Here is a 27053-nt window from a genome sequence, read left to right as displayed (position 1 = left end):
CACGCACAAAGATTAACTGGATGGCGCACATGCATGCACCGGAAACCAGAAACTCAGCTTCCCGGCCAGCGCATGTGCGCCAGGGAGCTGCACTTCCGGTTTCCGGCACTTCCGCGTGCACGAAGATCAGCTGGCCGGCACGCATGTGTGCCAGAAACCAGAAAACCAGGAACCGAGGAAGAGCAACAGGCGACAGCTAGCGTGCCCGGAGAGATGGCTCTTGCATGCCACTTCCGGCACGCGTGCCATAGGTTCGCCATCACGGACGATTTCTGACAGATGGCAGTCCAGTCTCTTCTTAAAAGCTTCCAGTGATGAAGCACCCATAACTTTTGAAGGCAACTTCTGTTCCATGGGTTGATTGTTCTCACTGTTAGGAAGTTTATCCTTATTTCCAGGTTGAAAATCTCCTTGGTCAGTTTCCATCCATTATTCCTTGTGTGGCCTTCGGGTGCTTTGGAAAATAGCTTGACTCCCTCCCTCCTCTCTGTGGCAGCCCCTCAAATATTGGAAGACTGAGAGCCTCCTGAGGCTTGTAGGGCAGAAACCAGGTTCACCTTAAGCCGCTCGTCTTCCTAGTTCTGTTTCATTTGGGACATTCCTTCGGTGTGGTGAAAGCATTGGGGAAAAACAGTATATCTTTCCTTTTCCAGATGTCCGCAATTAAAGAGAGGAATGACAGCCTAGAGAGAGAATCCTCAATCTTGGCCCAGCTAAATTCGACCAAAGAAAAACTCCATAAAGCTTCCCAAGAGCTGAACGAAAGGAAATTAAGCTTGGATTCGGCAGAGAGGGTCATCGCCGATCTGAGATGTTCCCATCTGGAGAAGGAAAGGGTCATCGAATGCACCAACGACGAGATCAATAAGCTGCGGGGACGAGTGGACAGCAAGCGGCAAGAGTTCCAGCAGCTGAAAAGCGAAAGCGAGCTCTTGCGAGGCGTGCAGTCCGACTGCGAGTCCCTGAAGGTGCAGCTGGCGGAGAAGGAGAAGGTGATTGAGATCCTCCAGAAACAAGTCGAGGGCATGACCGAGATCGTAAGCCAACATGGCCGGACAGCTGGCGCCATGGAGACAGAGAAGTCTCAACTCATAAAAGAAGTCGGCGAGAAGAAAGTCGAACTCCAAGAACTGAAGGTGCCTAACTTTCACTCCCTTGCCTCTTCTGAAAGACGCAGTTTTTCTTTTTGGTCCCAGGTAGTCCTCGACTTACGACCGCAATCACGAGCCTGATGTTTCTTGTTGCTAAGTGAGACAGTTTTAAAATCAGTGTCGCCAGGGGTGGGGTTCGCAGGGGTTCGGGAGAACCTTTAGCAAAGATTCTGTGCAGTTTGGAGAACCCCTAAATCCCACTCCTGGCTGTCCCCTCCCACCTCGCCCCTCCCCTCTCAGGAGTCCACACTCAGTGCATTTTGGATGCAGGTAAGTGCAGGGTGCACACGGAGGCTTGGGGAGGCCGAAAAATGGGCTTACCGGAAGTTCGGGAAGGACGGAAACGGGCCTGTTTCTGGTCTCCAGAGGGCCTCCAGAGCCTGGGGAGGCCATTTTCACTCTCCCGGAGGCTCAAAGAAAGCCTCTGGTGCCCGGGGAGGGCAAAAACGCCCCCCCACCCTCCTGGGCAGGAGGCCGACTAGGCCACACCCACCATGGCCACGTCCACCCAGCAACTGGGCAGAGAACCCTTTGCTAAAAATTTTGAAGCTCACCTCTGAATGTCACCCCATTTTACAACCTTTATTGATGCTGAATCGCTGTGGCTGTTAAGGGAATCTGGCTTCCCCGTTGACTTGGCTTATTGGAAAGTCGCAAAAGGGGAATCACACAACCTCGGGGACACTGCAACCGTCGTAAATATGAACCGGTGGCCAAGCGTCCAAATTTGGATCACATGACCACAGCAATGAAAATGTTCAGAAAGTCACTTTTTTCAGGGCCAATTTAGCTTCGAACGGTCACTAAACGAATGGTTGTAAATTGAGGACTAGCTCTATTAGGATTAATTCAAAGTTTTCCAAGCTAGTGCTGTCCACCTAGGTTGAGAGGTTCGATTTTAGCAAATATCAGGGGTTTTAAATCTTTGGGTGCAGGATCCAATTCCCGGCTTCTTTAATCTTTCTGCGGCGATAGGTCCTACCAACTAGACATGAGCAGGAGGCAATGTAGGTAGTCCTCGACGTAGGACGACAGTTGAGCCCAAAGTTTCTGTTGTTAAGCGACTCTTGTCCCATTTTACCAGCTTTGTTGCTGCAGTTGTTAAGTATATCATTGCAGTTAGTAGTAGTAACACAGTTAGCAAATACATAAATATTGCATAAATATCAGTGGTGAAATGTAAAATTTGTTACTACCGGTTCTGTGGGTGTGGTTTGGTGGGGGGGGTAATGTGACTGGGTGGGTGTGGCCAACTTTTTTTTTGTTGTTTAACTTTTAAAACCATTTTTTTGCAAAAAAATGCTTTTAAAAGCCTCTGACGATCCCAGCTGAGTTGCCTGATCGTCAGAAAATTTTTTTCCTTTTAAAACCATTTTTTTTACAACTGTAGTTGTAAAAAAAATTGCTTTTAAAAGCCTCTGATGATCCCAGCTGAGCCGCACGATCATCAGAGGCTTGTTTTTTTTAGTTTTAAAAGCATTTTTTCGGCCGAAGAGGTTGTAGAAAAAATGCTTTTAAAAATAATTTTAAAAAGCCTCTGATGATTGCGTGGCTCAGCTGGGCATTGGGGGGGGGCAGGAATTTTTGCTACTGGTTCTCCGAACCACCTGCTGCCATCGCTACCGGATCGGGCGATCCTGTCCGAACCGGGAACATTTCACCCCTGATAAATATGTATCAGTTGCCAAGTGTCCAAATGTTGATCAGATGACCATGGGGATGCTACGATGGTCATAAGTGTAAAGAAACGGTCGTAAGTCACTTCTTTCAGTGCTTTGTAACTTTAAATAGTCACTAAATCAACTGTTGTAAGTTGAGGACAACCTGTACTAGATTACCACTGGTTTTGAGATATGAAAACCACAGAGTATCACTTGGGCCTGGAAAAAGTAACTCCATCCATACTCCTTGGTTGATTGCTCTGTCTTTTGACAGACGCCATGCAGCCATTGTGCTGTCCTAAAGCAGTACAAATAGTCCTCGACGTACGACCACAATTGAGCCCAAAACTTCTGTGGTTAAGTGAGACATTTGTCAAGCGAGTTTTGTCCCATTTTACAACGTCCCTTGCTATGGTATAGTTGTTAAGTAAACCCCTGCGGTTGATAAGTTAGTAATGTGGCTGTTCAGTGAATCTGGCCTACCCATTGACATTGCTCGTCAGAAGCTGTTGTGGCCCGTACGCGGCCTGTGCGGCTGGTGGCTGATTCGGACAGTGAGGAGGCTGGTGTGGTGCTGCGCCAGCAGCCTGTGCAGCTGGCACTCGAGTCGGACAATGAGGAGGCTGGAGAAGTTGTGGTGCCAGAGGCAGGGATTCAGCCAGGGCCTTCAGAACCTCCAGAAGCTCCTTTAAGTGAAGAGGACGAAGAGGAGGAACCTCTTCTCAATGCACGGGCGCGCAAAGCTGCCAAAAGGCAGGAGTGGCTCCTCAGGAGGAGGTCTCCTCGAGAGTAAAGCTTGGGGCTAATTGGCCACTCCCTTAGCCTATTTAAGGAAGAACGCCAACTGAAGCAATTTGCAGGGAACAACTTCGTTCACTCTCCTTCGTGCCTCGATCTTAGTTCTCTGCAAATTGCTTCTGGGTTTTCTGCCAACCATAGTAAGATTAAGATTATTTATTCTTTGGATTCTTGTAGGCTGTTATGAAAGTTAATTAACAGCCTTTGTTTGGGGGGGGGGAAAACTGATTTAATTTAGTAAACTAAGGTTTGTACAGACTTTGTGTGTGCTGCGTTCTTTGGGCTCCGTAGCTGGGGCAGAACAGAAGCTCGCAAAAGCTGGATCACATGACCCTGGGTCACAGCAACGGTCATAAGTATGAACCAATTGCCAAGCATCTGGATTTTGATCACATAATCCCGGGGAGGCTACAAAGGTCCTACACGTGTGAAAACTGGCCATAAGTCGTTTTTTTTTCAGGGCCGTTGTAACTTTGAAAAGTCACTAAATGAACTGTTGTAAGTCGAGGGCTATCTGTAAGCCTTTCACCATTCTCATTCTTGAAAACAGCCACCTTTCCATTGTTCAGGACAAAACACAGAGGTGCAGGAGAAGGAACGGCAGAATCTGGAGGTAGAGTGAAACGAGCGATCAGTCTAGAATCCCTACGTAGTCACAAGCAAACGAAGTCCAATCCCCCTTGAAAGCTGATTCCCGTGCATAGGCTTTTTATCAATCAATCAGCTTAATAAGACCTGGTTCTTTCATGGTTCCCCCCCACCCCCACCCCGCAAACCTAGATTTCGCAAGACAAGAAGGATAGCCAGATTCGTCAACTGGAGGCCAGCCTGAGCGACGTGGAATTAGAAAAAGTGAAACTGATGAACGTGTGCTCGGAAAGGCTGAGGGTACTGAAAGAGATGAAACTGGAGCGAGAAGAACTTGTGAATGAAATCAAAGCCAGCCGCATTGAGCTCAGTGCGCTCGCAGGTATTCGTCAGTTTTGTCGTTCTTTCTTCGAGTCTTTATTCTCAGATTCCCGAGACCCGTGTTCAGGGGTGGGCTGCTGGGGGTTCGCAGGGGTTCGGGAGAACCTCTAGCTAAGATTGTGTGCACTTCGGAGAACCCCCAAATCCCACTCCTGGATGGCCCCTCCCACCCCACCCCGCCCCTCCCAGGAGTCCCCACACGGCCCGTTTTGGATGCAGGTAAGCACATGCGGAGGCTTGGGGAGAGTGAAAAACGGGCCTACCGGAAGTTCGGGAAGGCCGGAAAGGGGCCCGTTTCCAGCCTCCAGAGGGCCTCCGGAGCCTGGGGAGGCTGTTTTCGCCCTCCCGGAGGCTCAAGAAAAGCCTCAGGAGCCTGGGGAGGACAAAAAGCCCCACCCACCATGGTGCAGGAGGCCGACTAGACCACGCCCACCATGGCCACGCCCACCCAGCAACCGGGCAGAGAACCCCTTGCTTTTGAAGCCCGCCCCTGTCCGTATTTCTCAATCTCGGCACGTTTGAAGATGTGTGGACTTCAACTCCCCAAATTCTTGAGCCAGCTGTGGGAATTCTGGGAGCCGAAGTCCACGCCAGGGTTGAGAAACATCTCCCTTGAGGTGCTTGGGATTGCAGGGTTTACACTTCTCAAACGTGAATGTGAACCCCGGAGACATCCAAATTGTGGAATTCTTGATTTAGTGGAGGCATCCAATTGGCACAGTAATTAGAATGCGGTATTGCAGGCTAACTCTGCCCACAGCCTGGAGTTCGATCCTGAGCTTGATTTAGCCTTCCATCCTTCCGAGGTCAGTAAAATGAGGACCCAGATTGTTGGGGGCAATAGGCTGACATTGTAAACCGCTCCAAGAGGGCTGTAAAAGTCTAAGCCAGGGGTGTCAAACTCGAATTCATTGAGGGCCGCATTGTGTTTGACCTTGGGGGGGGGGGCTGGGTTGGGCATGGCCAGAGTGGGCGTGGCCAGCTCAACATCACTCCTGTCGGGTGCAGCTGTGGTGGCCACATGCTAAGGCAGAACTTCCCTGAGACCCTCACTCACTCTCATTATAATCTCCTTTCTTCCTTCTTTCCTTCTTCCTTCCCCTCTTTCCTTCTTTTTCCTTCCTTCCTTCTTATTCCCATTTTCCTTCCTTCCTTCTCATTCCCTCCTTTTCTTCTTTTTCCTTCCTTCCTTCTCATTCCCACTTTCCTTCCTTCCTTCTCATTCCCTCCTTCTTTTCTTCTTCTTCTTTTTTTTTTTTGCTTTGCTTTTAATTTATATGCCGCCCTTCTCCGGAGACTCAGGGCGGCTTACAATGCATTAAGCAATAGCCTTCATACTTTTGTATATTTATACACAGTCAGCTTATTGCCCCCACAAACTGGGTCCTCATTTCACCTACCTTAGAAAGGATGGAAGGCTGAGTCAACCTTGAGCCTGGCAAGATTTGAACTTGCAGTAATTGCAAGTAGCAGATGTTAATAACAGTTAATAACAGTGCTTTAGTCCACTGTACTACAGGCTCTTTTTACTTCCTTCCTTCTCATTCCCACTTCCCTTCCTTCCTTCTCCTTCCCTCCTTTTCTTCTTTTTCCTTCCCTCTTCTTTTTCCTTGCTGATTCCTTCCCTTCTTTTTCCTTCCTTGCTCTCTTCCCATCTTTCCTTCCTTCCTTTCTTCCTTCTCCTTCCCTCCTTTTCTTCTTTTTCCTTCCCTCTTCTTTTTCCTTTCTGATTCCTTCCCTTCTTTCCTTCTTTTTCCTTCCTTGCTCTCTTCCCATCTTTCCTTCCTTCCTTCCTTCCTTCCTTCCTTCCTTCCTTCCTTCCTTCCTTCTCCTTCCCTCCTTTTCTTCTTTTTCCTTCCCTCTTTCTTTTTTCTTTCTTGTTCCTTCCCTTCTTTCCTTATTTTTCTTTCCTTGCTCTCTTCCCATCTTTCCTTATTTTTCTTTTTCTTTGTCTTTCCTCTTTCCCTTTCTCCTTTCCTGTCCCTTCTTGCATGCTCAAATGCAAAAGGAGAAACATTCCTCCTTTTGTTTTGTTTTAGTTTCTTTTGCTAGCCCGGGAGGGTTATGCATGGCTCCCATGAACTCCCTTTTCACTGGCAGAGGCACATGGGCCGGTCCTTTGCTGTTTCCAGGGGGGTCCTGAGGGTCAGATTTCCTGAGGGTCACGGACCTTGAGTCTGACAACCCTAATCTAAGCGCTATTGCTGTTGCTATCAGATTGTCCTGATAGCTACCAAGGTGTGGAATTCTGATTTTATCAAACATCAAATTTTTGGTATGAGATCTCTCTCTCTCTCTCTCTCTCTCTCTCTCTCTCTCACACACACACACACACACACACACACCCCTGCCTCTCTTATGCAGCCCTTTATTGGTTCAAATTCCCTTTTCCTGTCCATTCTTTCCTTGCTTTGATTGACATCTTCTAAATAATGGAGTTGGGATTTCCATCTGCAAATCCTTCTCTCATTACCCTGCTGTACCCTCCTTGCACTTCCGGGAGATCGCCAGTGAGGGAGGGGCCAACCATCAGTTCACTCAAGAGGCAAACCGTCTCCCTTCAGCTGCCTTGACCTATGCTAAGGGCTTTCCTTTTCCAGAATAAGCCCCGTGAGCTCCATTAAGAACTTAAATCCTTATTATACATAACAAGGACAGAGATGAAGAAGAAAGTTGAAAGGTAAAAAGTAAAAGCAAAGTCACGGTTAAACCAGAGCTTAGCTCTGGCATGCGTGCACGCGCTGGCCAGCTGATTTTCGGGCCTACCGGAAGTCAGGAAAAAGGCTGTTTCCGGCCTCCGGAGGGCCTCCGGGGAGGTGGGGAAGGCCGTTTTCGTCCTCCCCAGCCTCCTAGAAAGGCTCTGGAGCCTGGGGAGAGCAAAAAACGGGCCTACCTTGCCATTGCATGCCAAAAGTGGGGGGAGCGCGGGGGGGTCACGTGCTCATGCATGGGGGGCATAGAATTATGGGTGTGGGCAAATGCGCGAGCTACCCCCCTTCGCACTTCCCCCACTTTTGGTACGCAATGGCAAAAAGGTTAGCCATCATTGGTATAGGGTTTCCTGCCTGAGCAGAGGGTTGGATTAGAAGACCTCCCTTCCAACTCTGTTTCTGTTTCTGTTTCTGTTTCTGTTTCTGTTTCTGTTTCTCTTTCTCTTTCTCTTTCTCTTTCTGTTTCTTTTCTTTTCTATTCTATTCTATTCTATTCTATTCTATTCTATTCTATTCTATTCTATTCTATTCTATTCTATTCTATTCTATTCTATTCCATTCCATTCCATTCTATTCTATTCTATTCTATTCTATTCTATTCTATTCATACAGTATGTCTAGTTGTCTCTAAACCTCCCTCTAACTGCTGATTTCCTGTTGTGACTCTGACCCCTGAGGCTGACTTATCGGAGGGAGAAGGCTCCGAACATGAAGGAGAGGAGTTGGCCAGGCCTCCCTCTCCAGGACCCTCCTCTCTGGCAATGCCTCAGGTGTCTCCCGAAGGAGAAGAGATTGGCCAGGAGCCAGGTATCTCCTTGCAGTTGGACAGTGATGGAGATAAGTCTTGGCTGGATCCACGCCAGCGCCGGAGAGACAGGCGCACGCAGCAGAAAAAGAGGCGTGCCAGAGATTAAGCTGAGTCACTGGACCACATCCCATAGGGGATAAAAGGGGGTGAGGTGGTCATTCAGACTCTGTGACGGACAAAACTAACTACTAGCGAGTCACATTGTATCTTTGAAACAACGTTATCTGCCTTGGATTTAATACGGACTGGACTTGACAATTCTTGAACTGTGTGTATCTTGTTTGGGTTTATCTGTCGGAGGAACAACCCCTCCCTCTATGGGTAAAGTTCTTGGCAAGCAGCTACTGGGTTGCTGCCAATCCTCTTATCGAAAGAATTTGTTGTCTGCCAGTTTTATTTAACCCCTGGCTACCTGTTTGTGTGCGTGTGTGAGACGGGGACAGAACACTTCCCAGCGAGTCTCTCTGCTCCTGAACCGGAATTCGTTCCGCGTGATTTGATTGGGTTTGTTTCTCTTTCGCCGCAGAGGAAGCAGAAATCATCAAGAACGACTACCGAGAGAAGAATGAAGACATGGAAGCCATTGTGAGCAAACTGAAAATACAGCTGAAATCCGCTCAGATTGAACTGGAGCAAACCAGGGCCACATTGAAGACCATGGAAGGCTCGGATGGCCATGGTAACGGTATTAACTTTCCTTGGACAGAATTATTTTTCTCTGTCTGTGGAGGAGATTCTCAGATCATGTCTGTGGAGATTCTCCCTCATCCAGGTCACTGTTGTCCCAAAGGAGCTTTTTCAAGAAGCAACTGGACTTTTTTTTTCTTTGAAGACGTTTCGATCCTCATCCAAGAAGCTTCTTCAACTCTGACTGGATGATAGAGAATGGAAGGATTTATATAATTAGATACAGAGACGGTTTTCCCCCCTCGTGCCCTCACTTTCCTGAACACCTAATTCCCACAGCACTGATTTTTGTCGAAGGATATTTATCAATCTAGTAGGGCTCGACTTATAACAGTTCATTTAGTGACCATTCAAAGTTAAAACAGCATTGACTTAGGATTTAGGACCGTTTTTCACAGTTATGACCTTGGCAGCATCCCCGCAATCATGTGATCAAAATTCAGACGCTTGGCAACTGGTTCGCATTTATGACCGTCGCTGCGTCCCAAGGTCATGTGATCTCCTTACGCGACCTTCTGACAAGCAAAACCCATTTTGGGTAGCCAGAATTAACATCCGGGTTACTAACGTATCAACTGCAGTGATTCACTTAACAACTGAGGCAAGAAAGGTGGTAAAATGGGGCAAAACTCACTTAACAAAATGTCTCACTTAACCACATAAATTGTGGTCGTAAGTCGAGAACGACCTGTGTTACTAGTATCCTTCCCGCTATCTCTACTATCTCCTCTGGGGCAAAACTCACCTAACAAATGTCTCACTTAAGAACGTAAATTGCGGTCATAAGTCAAGGACTACCTGTATTACTAGAAGTTGAAGAAGCTTCTTGGATGAGAAGCGAAATGTCTTCAAGGAAAAACAAAGAAAAAACCCAGTTGCCTTTTGGGGAAAAAAAAAAACACCTTTCGAACAATTATTTTCCTTCTTTTGCAAAGGGTAGAATTGGTTAAACCTGTTAATTTGCATCAATTTTTCTTATGGATGCCATCAAATCTGATCCGAGCATTTTGTCTGAGATTATAAGAATGATTTGATTCGCAGCTAGAGGTGATCACAGTTCTGGAGTAGCTAAGGGACATACAAATAGACCTCGACTTACTGACTGTTGTAAGTCATGGTGGTCGGAGAGCAGGTCACCCACAGGATTGACTGAGGAACAGACCTTCACTCTAATGAAGTGAAGTAATTGTCTCCTGCAAACTCCTCTCTCCTTTCACTCCTCTTTATTCCCTATGGGAGGGGCCATTCACCTTCTACCTGTGGCTTTACACTCCCGAATCGACCCTTGTTCCTTAGCTGTTCCCTTCTCCTGGCAGCTCTGCTCATCCGCATACAGGGAACAGGCTCCAGCTGTTCTTCTGCCCCACTGCTGTCTGACTCCGAAGGCAGCTGACAACTCCCAGATGGCCCTGGCCCCATCTCTGCCTCCAATGCAGAGCGCTCATCAGAGCCCTCCCCAGGCTCCAGGACTGGCCCATGTTCCTCCCCAACCTCTTCACTGTCCGAATCTGCTGCCAGATCCGCTGGCCGCTGACGGGCCACAACAGATTTACTACTAGCTTATTCACTACTTAGAAGGTGGGGGCTGGGAAGTACAAGTAAACAACAGCCAATGACTTAGTAGCCAGTCATCAACACACCACAATCAACATCTAAAAAGCCACACACAACAGTCACCATATAAATATCGCACACAAAATAGCCCAAAGCACACACACTGCTAAAGAGAAGTTCCCTGAGGATGATGGGCTCCAGCACGAGTCCGAGAGCTCAGAAGACAAAACCTCTTGTTCCGGTGACCGCCCCCAGATTGGATCCCGCAACTTTATTTATTTATTTATTTATTTATTTATTTATTTATTTATTTATTTATTTATTATCAAATTTATAGACCGCCCTTCTCCCGAAGGACTCAGGGCGGTGTACAGCCAAAGTAAAAAACATAGATACAAACATTAAAAACAATTTAAAAAGATATATATAAATTTGGCCCCAAAGTTAAAAAACAGTAACAAAACATATTAAAAACATTTAAAAAGCATTAAGCCAGCCCGGCTTGCTGAAAAAGGAAGGTCTTCAGGGCACGGCGGAAGGCACCGAGGTCTTGAATTCTTCGTATCTCTGGGGGCAGTTGATTCCAGAGAGCAGGTGCCCCCACAGAGAAGGCCCTCCCCCTGGGGGCCACCAGTCTACATTGCTTGGCCGATGGCACCCTGAGGAGGCCCTTTCTGTGGGAGCGCACCGGTCGGTGGGAGGTCGTTGGTGGCAGCGGACGGTCTCGAAGGTATCCAGGTCCTATGCCATGGAGCGCTTTAAAGGTGATAACCAACACCTTGAAGCGCACCCGGAAGACCACTGGGAGCCAGTGCAGCTCACACAGGAGAGGTGTTATGTGGGAGCGCCATGCAGCTCCCGTTACTACCCGCGCAGCCGCATTCTGGACCAGCTGTAGTCTCCGGGTGCTCTTCAAGGGGAGCCCCATGTAGAGAGCGTTGCCGTAGTCCAGGCGAGAGGTGACGAGGGCATGAGTGACTGTGCACAAGGAATCCCGATCTAGGAAGGGCCGCAACTGGCAGATCAGGCAAACCTGATAAAAAGTCCCCCTGGCCACAGCCGTCAGATGTTCCTCCAAGGACAGCTGTGTATCCAGGAGGATGCCCAAGTTGCGAGCCCTCTCCGTGGGGGCCAACGACTCGCCTCCAATAGTCAGTGATGGGGTCAAGTGACTATATCGGGATGCCGGGACGCGTACATTCGTGAAAAATTCTTGTGCCAAGGAATGTTCAGAGTTCCACTAATGCCTTGGACATCTTCTCTTTTGACAGCCATGAAAGTCGCGATGGGGATGCAGAAGCAAATTACAGCCAAACGAGGACAGATTGATGCTTTGCAGAGCAAGATCAAGTTCTTGGAAGAAGCAATGACGAATGCAACTAAGGTCCAAATTGCTGAATTATTGAACTGTGATAAAAGTAGCCCAGGCCAAACATCAGGCCAAACGTTGAAAGATTATTAGGGGTGCAAATCTGCCTACAATATGATTGAAAGAATGAAACATATTGAGCGCTAGTTACCGTGTTTCCCTGAAAATAAGACCCTGTCTTATATTTTTTTTTTGAACCCTGAAATAAGCGCTTGGCCTTATTGCCATGCACTCAAAAGCCCGATTGGGCTTATTACCAGGGAATGTCTTATTTTGAGGGAAACAGGGTAGTTGCCAGGAGCCTTTATCACAGCCCCTATACCAGTGATCCTAGAAAGGCTCTGGAGCCTGGGGAGAGCAAAAAACAGGCCTACCTTGCCATCGCGTGCCAAAAGTGGGGGGAGTGTGTGTGGGGGTCACTCGTGCACATGCCCACACATATAATTCTATGCCCCCCTACCCCCGCGCATGCGCACGCAATCCCCCCCCTCCCGTGCTCCCCCACTTTTGGAATGCGATGGCAAGGTAGGCCCGTTTTTTTGCTCTCCCCAGGCTCCAGAGCCTTTCTAGGAGGCGGGGAAGGGCGAAAACGTCCTTCCCCACCTCCCCGGAGGCCCTCCGGAGGCCGGAAACAGCCTTTTTCCTGACTTCTGGTAGGCCCAAAAGGCCCAAAAATCAGCTGGCCAGCGTGTGCATGCACAGCAGAGCTGAACTCACCTGCCCACCGATATGGCTCCGCATGCCACCTGTAGCACGCGTGCCATAGGTTCGCCATCACAGCCCCTATACATTTAATATAGCCTTCCCCTAAAGACTTTAACGGGTGATTTCCAACCTTTTCTTCACCATGGATCCCCTTTAAATATCTTTTGTGACCACGGACTATGGCCACGGACCCCCAAGACTTAACTGAAGATTTAAAGCAGGGGTCCTCAAACTTTTTAAACGGAGGCAATTCACAGTCCCTCAGACTGTTGGGGGGGGGGCTGGACCGGCTGGGGGGGGCATGGCTCGGTGGTCATGTGACGGGGGGGCATGGTTAATTTAGCCGTTAAACAAAACAGACAAATTAATTTGTTACGTTCCTGGGGGTGGAAAGCAGGTTAGTGTAGCTGCCTTGGAGTGTGTGTGAGGGACTTCTGTTTGTGTATGTGTGTGTGTGTGTGTGTGTGTGTGTGTGTCCCACCCTCTTCCCACTTCTCTCTCTCTCTCTCTTTCTCTCTCTCTCTTTCTCTTCTCTCTTTCTCTCTCTCTCTCTCTTCTCTCTTTCTCTTTCTCTCTCTTCTCTCCCTGTCTCTCTCCCTCTCTCTCTCCATCTCTTTCTCTCCCCAGAAGGTGGGTAGGTGGGGCAAGATTGGCAGGGCAGCCTTGTAGTCCTACGCGGGCCAGATTAATGGCTTCGGTGGGCCATACGCGGCCCATGGGCCATAGTTTGAGGACCCCTGATTCAGGGGTGAAATGTTCCTGTTTTGGATCGGATCGCCCAATCCGGTAGCGATGGCAGCGGGTGGTTCGGAGAACCGGTAGCAAAAATCCCTGCGCCCCCTCCCCCATGCCCAGCTGAGCCACACGATCATCAGAGGCTTTTTTTTTTTACTTTTAAAAGCATTTTTTCTACAACCTCTTCAGCCAAAAAAATGCTTTTAAAAGTAAAAAAAAAAAGCCTCCAATGATCGCGCGACTCAGCTGGGATCATCAGAAGGTTTTCAAAGCATTTTTCTCTGCAACCTGTTGGCCGAAGAGGTGGTTAAAAAAAATGCTTTGAAAAGTCTCTGACGATCCCAGCTGAGTTGCCTGATCGGCAGAGGCTTTTCAAAGCATTAGAAAAAATGCTTTGAAAAGTTTTTTTTTTTTTAAAAAAAAGCTGGCCACGCCCACCCAGTCACATTACTCCACCACCACCAAGCCACACCCACAGAACCGGTAGTAACAAATTTTACATTTCACCCCTGCCCTGATTTAAAGCATAACATTTCTACAAGCCTTTGAGGGGCGCGGTGGCCTAGAGCTGGAGCTCTCGCCTCACAATCAGGAGGCTGTGAGTTCGATCCTAGGTAGAGACTGATATTTCTCTCTCCTGGCACGAGGGGCATAGCAGTATATCTGCTGCAAAACTCCGCATTGACGATAGGATGGGCAACTGGCCATTAAAACACTCAGCTCCATTCAGTTGCCCAGACTCCACCCCGCAAGGGATTATACGGTCATTAAAAAAAAAATTGTTCAAATATTTGTGGACCCCGTGTGCTGATATTGCCCCCCACCACCCTCCGCCCCAGGCTCTGTGGACCACAGATTGAGAAGTCTGGGAGTTGAAGTCCACAAGTCTTAAAGCTGCTAAATTTGAAGACCACTGGAATAAAATAACAGAGTTGGAAGGGACCCTGGAGGTCTTCTAGTCCAACCCCCTGCTTAGGCAGGAAACCCTACACCATTTTGCAACCTGGTTTTGTGTCTGTGTGTTTCCCCCCCCCCCATCTTGCCCATTCAGGAAAAACATTATTTGAAAGAAGAGAGAAACCGGTTAAGTCAAGAGCTGAGCTGCATGGCTTCTTTAAACAACAAATTGGCTGGAGAATTGGAAATCCTTAAGTCCCAGGATAAGCGTTTGAAAGACAAACTGGTGACGATGGAAGCTGCTCTCGATAAAGTAAGTTTCCTTAGCCCATCCACGCATAGTTTTCGACTTACAGCCATTTGTTTAGTGACCGTTTGAAGTTACAACGGCCGTGAAAAAAAACGATTGCTAAATAAAAATAAAAATTATTTTAAAAAGGCCGTTTTTCACACCTACGACCATCGCAGCTTCCCCATGGTCACGTGATCAAAATTCAGACACTTGGCAACTGACTCATATTTATGACGGTGGCAGTGTCCTGGGGTCACATGATCCACTTTTTGTGACCTTCTGACAAGTAAAGTCAATGGGGAAGCCAAATTCAATTAATAACTGTGTTACTCATTTAACAACAGCAGTGGTTCACTTGACAGCTGTGTCAAGGAAGGTTGTAAAACAGGGCAAAACAAAACTCACTTAATGACTGTCTTGCTTAGCAACAGAAAATTTGGCCACAATTGAGGTCCCAAGTCGAGGGCTAGATGTACCGTATTTTTCAGACTATAAGACACACTTTTTTGCCTCCTAAAAGGGGGTGAAAATGTCTGTGCGTCTTATAGACTAAATATTGCTGAAGCTCTGGCCAACCGCCAGCTGTTTTTTGGCCTCTGCACGCTCTGTTTTTGGGCCTTTCTTCAGCCCATTTTCAGGGCTTTTTTCAGTCCGTTTTTTAACCTTTTTTGCCCTGTTTTCAAGGCTTTTGGGGCCCGTATTTGAGGCTTTTTTCGGCCTCTTTGGGGGGCTTTTTTTGGCCCAGTTTCAAGGCTTTTTTTGGCCCATTTTTTCCAAAAAAAAAAAAACAGGCTGAAAGAAGCCTTGAAAATCAGCCGGAAAAAAGCCCTGAAAACGGGCCGGAAAAAGGCTGGAAAAGGGCCGGAAAAAAACCTGAAAAAAGGGAGGCCAAAACCTTTTTTTTGTTGTTTTCCTCTTCTAAATTTAGATGCGTCTTATAGTCCGAAAAACACGGTAATTCTTCTTCCCAGGACTTGTCCTAAGAGAAGTTAGGATTAAAACCTAGTGTTTAAAACCAAACAGTTTCCCATAGAAGAACTGGGAGAGTCTGTGGACAAAATAAAAAAACAGTCACAATGGAGGGCCGGATTCTGTGATCAAAGCCCCGCCCCTTTTTAACGTGTCAAAGACGGGACTTTGATCACAGAGTCATGGTCGCCATCTTGAGTTTTGGGACTTCATCCTGCCTCAGACGTCTCTGAGAGTGACAGAAATAAATACATTTGTCGGTATTTTTATATACATAAAAATCTGGTCTAGATGAGCACTGACCAATGTATATGAACAAATACATATATATACGTATATCCAGAGGGCTTGCCCTATTCCTGATGCCCCAAACTTGGTTATTAGGCATCTAATATGGTGTGGAAGTCGAGTATGGCTTCCTTTTCTCTAGAAAATTGATGGCTAATCTTTTTGTCGTCGTGTGCTGAAAGCGCGTGTGCGCACCCATAATGCAATGCGCGTGTGCCCCCCATCCCCCATGCATGCATGCATGACCCCCATGCTTCCCCGCCCGCCGTGCGTGCACCGCAATCCCCACATGTGCATGACCCCCCCATGTGGGCCCACCCCCCGATGCATGTGTGCGCGTCTCCCACATGGGCCCCGCCCCCCGTGCATGCACAGCAGAGACCTAAAACTAGCTGGCCGGCAGGAGGCATGTGTTCATGCGTGATGGAGCTGAGCTGGGGTGACAGCTCGGGTGAGCTGGGGTGACAGCTCGCGTGCCACAGGTGGCACGCGGGCCATAGGTTCGCCATCACGACTCTAAAAGGGCTTAGAGATGGGAAGCCCTGAGCTCCTTCAGTTCTTGCTTAGTGTTGTATCTTATGATTCATGATGAATGTATTTTTTATATACACCGAGAGCTTATGCACCGAAGACAAATTCCTTGTGTGTCCAATCACACTTGGCCAATAAAGAATTCTATTCTATTGTTTTCTCAAAAACTGTTCTAGATAACTGGAAACTGTTCGCATGTCTTAAATGCGAGATGATAATACTGGATGTAAATCATGTCCCAAACGGTAAATAACTCACTCCTGATTTTATCCAGGCGTCTCTACAGTTTGCAGAGTGTCAGTGCATCATTCAGCGGCAGGAACAAGAAGTTATGCGCTACAAACTTCAGCACACTTTAGACGTGAAAGTAAGTCTTCTGCTTCACTGATAACTTTCAAAATATGTCAGAACCATTACAGGCAGTCCTTGACTTACAACAGTTCGTTTAGTGGCATTTCAGAGTTACAGCGGCACTGAAAAAAGCGACTTATGACCGTTTGTCACACTTACACCCCCTCCCGGCAGCATCCCCATGATCATGTGATCAAAATTCCGATGTTTGTCAGCTGACTTATATTTATGACGGTCGCTCACTCCAGCTCCTGCCAACCCAGCAATTGAAAAGTGGGTGACTTGCAAGTAGATAGATGGGTACCACTTCAGAAGGCAACTTAACAGGGAGACGAAAGGAGCACCCAGTTGGGCGTCCCCTGGGCAACAGTGATGTCACTGGCTAATCCTTCCTTCCAACCCAGAAGTGCTTTGGTGCTCCCGACACAAATGTAGTAGTAATATTGCACTTATTCAATATTGCGTGGTGGCGCAGTGGTTAAAATGCAGTATTGCAGGCTGACTCTGCCCATTGCCAAGAGTTCGATCCTGACTGGCTCAAGGTTGACTCAGCCTTCCATCTTTCCAAAGTCAGTAAAATGAGAATCCAGATTGTCCGGCTGTAGAGCCCTAGAGAGGGCTGTAGATCACCATGAAGCGGTATATAAGTCTAAGTGCTATTCTTCACAAGCACAAATTCCAGAAGTGATATCCAAATAAGAACATATTTTCCTCTTTAAATAGAATAATCAAATTAACCATTCCTGCTATGGAAATAATGTGTATTTCTATTTGCACTTAGTAATCTTTGTGAGCTGTCACCATTTTTATTTACAAAATTTATTGTATTCTTTCAAATTCTTTGGCCTTACTGAATGAAAGAAAGAAAATTAGACTTTGATCTTGGTTTTGTTGATTTGGTGTTATAGAAATGGCTAGTTATATATTAATGTGTAAAAGCAAAATGTTGAATTTGGAGTGTGTCTATCTTGTCCTGGGCTAGGAAGAATTGGCAGTCAATGCCCCCTTTTCTTTCTTTTTTCTCTTCCCCCTTGTATCTCACACCCCCTTTCCCCATTCCCTTTCCCTCCCTTAATTTTCTATTTTCTTTTTTCTTCTTTGTTTGAGCCTTGGTAGTACAGGGGTTTAAGCTTATTATTAAGTTATTAAGCTTATTAAGACCAGCTGCCTGCAATTACTGCAGGGTTCGAATCTCGCCAAGGCTCAGGGTTGACTCAGCCTTCCATCCTTTCTAAGGTAGGTGAAATGAGGACCCAGTTTGTGGGGGCAATAAGCTGACTTTGTATAAATATACAAAAGGATGAAGGCTATTGCTGAGCACATTGTAAGCCGCCCTGAGTCTTCGGAGAAGGGCGGCATATAAATCAAATTAAATATATATATATATATATATATATATATATATATATATATACATACATATATATATATATATATATATATATATATATATATATATATATATATATATATATATATATATATATATATATAATAAAAATAAAAATAAAAATGATAATAATAATAATAAAGTCTAAGTGCTATTGCTATTGCTATTCATAAATATCTCCTTCCCTAGGAGCTGCAGGGACCAGGACACACCGTGGGTTCCTCCTCACTTAAACACCGCTATTCATCCTTGCCTCACTCATCCAGCGCACCGTCATGTCAAACGTTTGCAGGCCACATCTCTCACGTAAGTACTGGGTCTGCTCTAGAACACGAAACATGATGGCAGCCATCTTATTCCTCCGTTTCCTATCCAGCTGTGGCCTGGGCTGCCTCTTTCCTCTCTCCCCCAAGGGTGGGATTCAAAAATTTTAGCAACCGGTTCTCTGCCGAGTTCATCTTTCAAGAAGTTGAAAGATGTCTCTATTTTGTATAATGTTTATTTATTTATTTATTTGTTTGTTTGTTTAGACTTATATGCCGTCCTTTCTCTGAGAGGACTCAGGGCGGATCACAACAATAAAACAGAAAAATAAAACAAAAACTCCGGGTTAAAAGTTACACATAAAATCCCTAAAATCAATTAAAATCCATTATAAAAACCCCCATCAGCCCAGGCCGGCCAGGCGAAATAGCCACATTTTTAGTTTCTAATGTTATTAGAAATACATGAGTATGATTATTGTAAGATGATCCAAATTGTCAATTTTTATTATTATTATTATTATTATTATTATTATTATTATTATTATTATTATTATTATTATTATTATTATTATTATTATTATTATTATTATGTATCAAAATTAATACCCAGAAGCCACACTGTTCATGTATTTAATACTTATACGCATTTAAAAATTAAAAATAAAATAAAACGGGAAATATAGGGCAAAACAGGAGAGATCAGGATTTTAAGGCACAAAAGGAAAAAAGGGGAAAGAAAAAGGGAAAAATAAAAATGAAAAGGGAAAAAAAGAAAGAAATGAAAGAGGAATATGATGTATATGACTAGAATTGAAATATGAATTGTAGTAAGAAATAATGTTAAATCATATGATGGTGAAAATGAACTGAAAAATAATTGGAATAATAGTTGAAATCTTTTTAATGGTTTACGGTGGTGTGTGTACAAATGATTAAGTGATGATTTGGAATAATACAGGGGGAAAGCTATATAATAGTTAGAATATTTTTAAATTCAACTAAGGTTTTTTTTTTCTTCTGGTTCATATATAAATGAAAAAGATACCTATATAATGAATTGATTTATATTAAAATGTTGGATTGTATTAGTTAAGGAAATGTATGTTATAAAATAAGTGGGTTTATTATTAATATAAGAATTAAATAACTCTAACACCACATAATTAATTAATTTGATGATGGATATAAAAATTAGATGATAATGGGAAGGGGTTTAATATAGAATAGAAGGGAAAATGGAATTTGGTCATAATTAGAGATGAAAATGAAGGGTAATATTGGTACAAAATAGATGAAAATAAATGTTATGGCAAAAAAAGAGGTACAGAAATTGTAATTTTAGTTGAAAGGACTAAAAATTGTTTAAATTTGTTAACCGGTCGAATACTCTGTTCAGCAAAAATACATTGTATGTTTGTGTGTGTGTTTGTGTAAGAAATAAAAAAAACTTTACAAAAAATAAATAAATAAAAATAAAATAAAATAAATACATGTCAGTGGCCAAGCGCCTGAATTTTGATCCGTATCCACGAAGACGCTGCTTTGAGTCCCTGCAGTTCTTCTTCACTGGTTGAGAAGCATGTTCAACCTTCTGCATACTCTTACTTCTGTCTTTAGGCTTTATAATTCCCCAACTTTTATTATTTTAGCTGTATTTTATAGTTTTCGCTAAGAGTTCTGAGGGGGATTAATAGTATGCAACTACATAGTAATATTTAGTCATTGGTCAGAGTTCCAGATTCTTCTACAAAATATATGATGAAACACTAAACCAGGGGTGTCAAACTCGATTTCATTGAGGGCCACATCAGGTTTGTGTTTGACCTTGGGGGGCCGAGGTGGGCGTGGCCAGGGTGGGTGTGGCCAGCTCGACGTCACTTGTATTGGGTGCCTGTGGCGGCCTGAGTGCTCTGCCAGAGAATACGGGATCGCAAGCTCCATTTTCAGCTGAGACGGCCTCCTGCAACCCTCTGCCAGTGAAAATGGAGCTCGGGTGGGCCGTACACATCCCTCCCAAACTCCGTTATTGCTGGCAGAGGCACCGCAAGCCGCTCCTTCGCTGTTTCCAGGGTGACCCTGCAGGTCAGATCTAAGCACTCTGTGGGCCAGATCCGGCCCCCGGGCCTTGAGTTTGACACCCCTGCACTAAACTGTTTCTTATCACTATCAGAGGTGGGCTGCTGCCGGTTCAAACAGGTTCAGGCGAACTGGTAGTTAAGATTCCTCGCAGTTCGGCGAAACAGCAAATCCCACCACTGGCTGGCCCCGCCCCCACTCATTTTTACTGGCTGTTTTCAGGCCATTTTTCAGCTGTTTTCAGGTCATTTTTTGGGCCACTTTTGGCCTGAAAATGGCCCAAAATAGCTTGAAAAACAGCCTGAAAACATCCCAAAAAACAGCCTGAAAAGCTCTGAAAAACGGCATGAAAAACAGACGAAAAGGGCCCAAAAAATGGCCAAAAATCAGGTCGGAAAATGGGTGGGGGCGGGGCCAGGCAGTGGTGGGATTAGCCTCAACTGGCTGAATCCTACCTCTGCCTTTGAGGTGAGTGGTCGGGAGGCGGGGCTGGGTGTGATGAGTGACATTACCCACCCAGTCACATGACCAACCAGCCACACCTACCCAGCCAGAGAACCAGTTGCTAAGCTATTCAAGTCCCACCACTGGTCACTATCAATGGAAATAGTGCTTTAGGGAAGAGGGCCTTTGTGAGTCTTGTTTTTAGCTAATCAAATCCTCACGGGTCTTTTTAAAAATCCATCTTTCCATTCAGATGCCCTCCAAGCTTAATTACACCAAGGAGGATCCGTTGCGAGACTTAAAACAACTCCTTCAAGAATTACGAAGCACAATCGATGAAATACCTTCGGCGATTCTCCCCAAAACAGAAAGCGACAGCGACCCTGACTTGAGCAGTACGCTGTAAGGATATGCAAAATATTGGTAACTTCTGTGTTTTAGGATTCTCATTTTGGAAATGAATGATCTATAGGCAAAGGGGACTTTGCCAAGGATAATCACAGACATCAATGGACCTCTCACCTATGCTGAGTTTGTGTGAATCCATTGAGATTAAATTTTCCAAATTGAGCTCAGTCTGTCTTTACTTTCTGGACACACCCATGTTGTTCTTCTTGGCAACGGTTGAAAGATGGCTTGCCATCGTCTTCTCTTGGGATGTTTTTGCTATGCCCTGGTATTTTTCGTGGGTCTTTCAGCCAAGTACAGGTAGTCCTCGACTTACAACAGTTCATTCAGTGACCGTTTGAAGTTACGGCACTGAAAAAAGGGACTTATAACCATTTTTTTCATACATATGACCGTTGCAGCATCCCTAGAGTCATGTGATCAGAATTCAGATGCTTGGCAGCTGACTCATATTTATGACGGTTGCAGTATCCCTGGGCCGTATGATCACGTTTTACGACCTTCTGACAAGCAATGTAAAAGGGGAAGCCAGATTCGCTTAACCGCCGTGATTATTATTATTATTATTATTATTATTATTATTATTATTATTATTATTATTATTATTATTATTATTAATCAAATTTCTATACTGCCCTACCGCCCGGAGGATTCAGGGTGGTGAACAGCCAAGATAAAATACAGATAATACAAACATTAAAAGTCCATTAAAATTATTAAATATTTTGGCCGAAAAACAAATTTAAAACACCCAATTTATAAAAAAAATCAAACTATTTAAAAATTTAAAAGGGAGAGTTAGGCCAGGCCAGCCTGCTGAAATAAAAAAGTTTTGAGAGCACAACGAAACGTGTGCAGATCCGGGATCCTCCGTATCTCTGGGGGGAGCTCGTTCCAGATGGTAGGTGCCCCCACAGAGAAGGCTCTCCCCCTGGGGGCTGCCAGTCGACACTGTTTGGCCGACGGCACCCTGAGAAGCCCCTCTCATGGGAGCGTACTGGTCGGTGAGAGGCTATTGGTAGCAGAAGGCGGTCTCGTAAATATTTATTTATTTATTTATTATCAGATTTATATACCGCCCTTTTCCCGAAGGACTCAGGGCTGTGCACAGCCAAAGTAAAAACATGGTTATTAATTTAACAACTGCAGTGATTCGCTTAAAAAATGTGACTCCAAAAAAAAGGGCATAAAATGGGGCAAAAGTCATTGAACAAAACGACTCACTTAGCAACAGAAATTCAGGGCTCCATTGTGGTCGTAAGTCGAGGACTGCCTGTATTAACCAGATCCAAGCTTGCATAACTCTTTGAGATCAATCAAGATAGCTAGATGTTGCATCCTAGCAGGATGGATGGATCGATGGATGGATGGAGAGAGAGAGAGAGTGAGAGAGAGAAGTACTGTATATTCACAAGCACACACATAAGGTTTAATAATAACCAAGCTCTCCCTTTGAAGGAATTTTTATAGCAGTGCTGAGAAACTCAAAACGGTGAGATCTGTTTTCCCGTGGAACAGAAATCTGGCTAGGTGAAGACATGGTGTGATCCAATATAGGACAAATTCATAAGGGTGATATCATGGAACAGTTGTTTAAACCTCTCAGATGAGTAATAGCAGAGCACGGAGGAGGGCAGGATTATCCAACCTTGGCAACTTTTAAGACCTGTGGACTTCAACTCCCAGAATTTCCATGCTGGCTGCGGAGTTCTAGCGCCCTGATCAGAGGTGGGTTTCATCAGGTTCTGACCAGTTCTGGCAAACCGGTAGTAGAAATTTTGAGTAGTTCGGAGAACCGGTAGTAAAAATTCTGACTGGCCCCGCCCCCATCTATTCTCTGCCTCCCGAGTCCCAGCTGATCGGGAGGAAATGGAGATTTTACAGTATCCTTCCCCTGGAGTGGGGAGGGAATGGAGATTTTACAGTATCCTTCCCCTGCCACGCCCACCAAGCCACACCCACCAAGCCACACCACGCCCACCAAGCCACGCCCACAGAACCGGTAGTAAAAAATTTTGAAACCCACTACTGGCCGTGATGGTGAACCTATGGCGTGCGTGCCAGAAGTGGTACACAGAGCCATCTCTCCAGGCACACGAGCCGCCGCCCGTTGCTCTTACAGGTTCCACCGCGCCAGCCAGCTGGTCTTCATGCACGTGGGGTACTCATGCGCATGCAAAGACCAGCTGGCCTGTGCGCATGCATGCGCCATAAACCGGAAGATCATCTTCTCGGCGTGCCTGTGCGCGCCAGGCGGCTGCTCTTCTGGTTTCCAGCACGTGCACACACGTGCTCTCGTTTTGGCACTCGGTGCCAAAAAGTTTCGCCAACACTGTTCTGGGGGATGAAGCCCACAAGCTGTTGGACACCTGTGGAATAGGCTCCGTGGTTGAACTTACATTTTCCATTATCCCTTGCCGGAAGCCATAGCACTGAATTGAGACAAAGCACCTACACCACACAGAAGGTCAAGCTAAACCGAGAAAAGAGGCCAATTCTGCTACCTGTTGCATATATTACAGGTGTTTTACTCCTGTTGACCAGGAGTTTTGTTTTTCTATTTTTTATAGCTGTGGGAGGTCATTTCACCCATTATTTGCCTTTTGCCTAGTCTGTGGCCTACTTCCAGATGCTACTGGTCCTTGCTATTCACTTCCCCCCCCTCTTGCAGCAATAATTGAGGAAGGATCTTTTTATTAATTTATAATACAAAATACAAGATTCCAAAAGAAAATAATAGGAAAAAATAGGGGAGGGGACAAAACAAAGAAAAGGCATTGACTTCCAACTCTCTTTGGTGCAGTAGAATATGATAATAACATCAAACCTCAACTTTTTACTTTTACATAATAATATAAATGAGCCATTTCTATAACGACAAACCTATCTGATCAGTAAAACCCAAAATCAAAGTTTCATTTTCCCTCCACTTTTTTTCTATTCGAGAATAGAATAGAATAGAATAGAATAGAATAGAATAGAATAGAATAGAATAGAATAGAATAGAATAGAATAGAATAGAAAATATGGAGTGGAATGGAATGGAATGGAATGGAATGGAATGGAATAGAATAGAATAGAATAGAATAGAATAGAATAGAATAGAATAGAATAGAATAGAATAGAATAGAAAATATGGAGTGGAATGGAAAGGAACGGAACAGAACAGAAAATGTGGAGTGGAATAGGAATAGGACTAGACTAGACTAGACTAGGAATAGAATAGAATAGAATAGAATAGAATAGAATAGAATAGAATAGAATAGAATAGAATAGAATAGAATAGAATAGAATAGAAAATATGGAGTGGAATGGAAAGGAACGGAACAGAACAGAAAATGTGGAGTGGAATAGGAATAGGACTAGACTAGACTAGACTAGGAATAGAATAGAATAGAATAGAATAGAATAGAATAGAATAGAATAGAATAGAATAGAATAGAATAGAAAAGAAAATATGGAGTGGAATGGAAAGGAACGGAACGGAACAGAAAATGTGGAGTGGAATAGGAATAGGACTAGACTAGACTAGACTAGACTAGACTAGACTAGAATAGAATAGAATAGAATAGAATAGAATAGAATAGAATAGAATAGAATAGAATAGAATAGAATAGAATAGAATAGAATAGAATAGAATGGAAGCTGGAAGGGGCCTTGGAGGTCTTCTAGTCCAGCCCCCTTCTCAACCTGTACCATCTCAGACAAGTGACTGTCCGGTCTCTTCTTAAAAAACCTCCAGTGATGGAGTGCCCACGATTTCTGAAGGCAAAGCTGTTCCACTGGTTAATAACGTTAGAAAAAGAACGCTGTCACTTGATGGGCATTGATCGCCTCCCCATCTGCCACCATCTCGTTGGAAAATTTGAGATGTGGCTTAGCTTGTTGTTCAACGCACATGTCGGTTCTTGCCCATCTCTATGCCATGCAAAGAAGAATACAGTAATTGGCTGGTAGGTTTTTTTGTCTCGCTATTGGATGATTTTGGTGGAAGGGAAAACAAAGCCAAAGGAGTCCACCAATCACTTTCCTTCACTTGTCCCGTTTTAATACCATAAGAATAGGACCACAAGTCAGCCTTGTTTCAAAGTAGATTACGGCTTGGCCACTGAGGCAGCACTGTTTATGCCGGTTTCATTTTCTGCTAACCTACATATTGATATACTATGCTGTAATGAAGGTGGCTCAGTGGATAAGACACTGAGCTTGTCAATCAGAAAGGTCGGCAGTTCAGCGGTTCGAATCCCTAGTGCTGCGTAACGGGGTGAGCTCCCGTGACTTGTCCCAGCTTCTGCCAACCTAGCAGTTCGAAAGCAGGTAAAAAATGCAAGTAGAAAAATAGGGACCATCTTTGGTGGGAAGGGAACAGCGTTCCGTGCGCCTTTGGCGTTGAGTCATGCCGGCCACATGACCACGGAAACGTCTTCGGACAGCGCTGGTTCTTCGGCTTTGAAATGGAGACGAGCAACGCCCCCTAGAGTCGGGAACGATGACTAGCACATATGTGCGAGGGGAACCTTTCCCTTTTTAATGAAGCTGCCACTCAGCTGTATTTCTTTTCCCAATCAGGAACCCATTTTGCATAAGACAGTTAATGACTACCCAAAACTGTGTGAATAATATGATGTATTACGTGGTTGTTTGCATTTTTACCTCCCCCCACCCCATTCAGAGACTTTCCTAACAAAGAAAACATTGGCAGAAGATCACATGACCCCTGCAGGTGAGGCACTGAAATTTTGATCTGGAAGATCAAAATATTCTAATTGAGCCAGATGGAAGAAAATGTGTCCTTTTTTTCCCCTTCTTCTTGTTTTTTGCATTTATAGCACTGCATATTTTTTATGTACTTTTATGGGGTATCAAGGGACACCGTGGCTCAGTGGCTAAGATACTGAGCTTGTCGATCTAAAGGTCGGCAGTTCGGTGGTTCGAATCCCTAGTGCTGCGTAACGGGGTGAGCTCCCGTGACTTTTCCCAGCTTCTGCCAACCTAGCAGTTTGAAAGCACTTAAAAAAATGCAAGTAGAAAAACAGGGACCACCTTTGGTGGGAAGGTAACAGCATTCCATGCGCCTTTGGCGTTGAGTCATGTCGACCACATGACCACGGAGACGTCTTCGGGCAGCGCTGGCTGTTCGGGTTTGAAACGGAGGTGAGCACCGCCCCCTAGAGTCAGGAACAACTACACATATGCGCGAGGGGAACATTTACCTTTACCTTTTACGGGGTATCAAACATCTTTGAACATTAATGGCCTATATCCAGAATGCAGTTATGGAGACAATTTAAAAAATATTCTCTTTAGCCTTCACTTGTTCCGCATTAAGGTTACAATTACAGATACTGTGCTGTCGTTGGTGCTCTCTAGGCGTGGTGATTTTCCTGCAGATGTTTCATTGCCAAACTCAGCTAGCCCTGATGATGTTACCTAGTTGGGTAATAAAATATCCGCAAGAAAGCCACCAAATTCAGAGAGCACTAGGACCCCACAGTTCAACCTTGAGCTTCAAATGTTCTTTTCTAGCAGTTACAAATACATCTTACACTCTTTGTAAGGTAGTAGAATTTCTCCCACAATGAAAGCAAAGCTTGTTCCAGAAATGTCTCCCCAGATGTTCCATTTTAGGGAAGCATCATTCTCCAGACGAAAAAAAAAAAACCTTCTAAAATGCACCTGCGATTTCCGCTACTGGTTCGGGCGAATCAGTCCGAACTGGCTGAATTGTATTACCCCCTCTGTATTGTATTCTAAAATGGAAAATTCAGAAATCCTTGTTTCAATGACTGGCCGATGGGTTGGAAGCAACATCTTCTTCTGCAGTGCTCTTAGCACCTGGTCCCTGAAATAATTAAGGAATCAAAACTGTCTTGGTTAAGGACATCCTAAGCAAGGTTCTTCCAGAAACTGGCTTGGTTTGGTTCATTTTTTTTTTTTTTACACCCAGGAGACTTGACCAGTCCTGGGATTCCATGAACGTCCTCATTTTTCTC

At 45.0% G+C, this 27053-nt stretch overlaps 1 protein-coding gene across 5 annotated transcripts in view; it reads left to right on the top strand.

Annotated features, from left to right (window-relative positions):
* Positions 1-27053, top strand: part of CCDC158 (coiled-coil domain containing 158) — a 77408-nt gene that overhangs the window by 30712 nt on the left and 19643 nt on the right. For 3 of the 5 annotated variants that reach the window (XM_034431237.3, XM_087874860.1, XM_087874861.1), the window contains exons 11-18: positions 654-1136; positions 4391-4580; positions 8625-8783; positions 11611-11723; positions 14200-14358; positions 16400-16492; positions 18056-18172; positions 20906-21054. In XM_034431237.3, coding sequence (XP_034287128.2) covers positions 654-1136; positions 4391-4580; positions 8625-8783; positions 11611-11723; positions 14200-14358; positions 16400-16492; positions 18056-18172; positions 20906-21054 — 1463 coding nt within the window. The remainder of the gene's footprint in view (positions 1-653; positions 1137-4390; positions 4581-8624; positions 8784-11610; positions 11724-14199; positions 14359-16399; positions 16493-18055; positions 18173-20905; positions 21055-27053) is intronic. The other 2 variants (XM_087874862.1, XM_087874863.1) reach the window with 1 other exon arrangement.

This window comes from Pantherophis guttatus, chromosome 8 (assembly GCF_059756535.1).
Source record: "Pantherophis guttatus breed Tessera chromosome 8, ASM5975653v1, whole genome shotgun sequence".
NCBI classification, from domain to species: domain Eukaryota; kingdom Metazoa; phylum Chordata; class Lepidosauria; order Squamata; family Colubridae; genus Pantherophis; species Pantherophis guttatus.
Note: the sequence above shows the minus strand (reverse complement) of the source record. Positions and strands in the feature narration are given on the sequence as shown.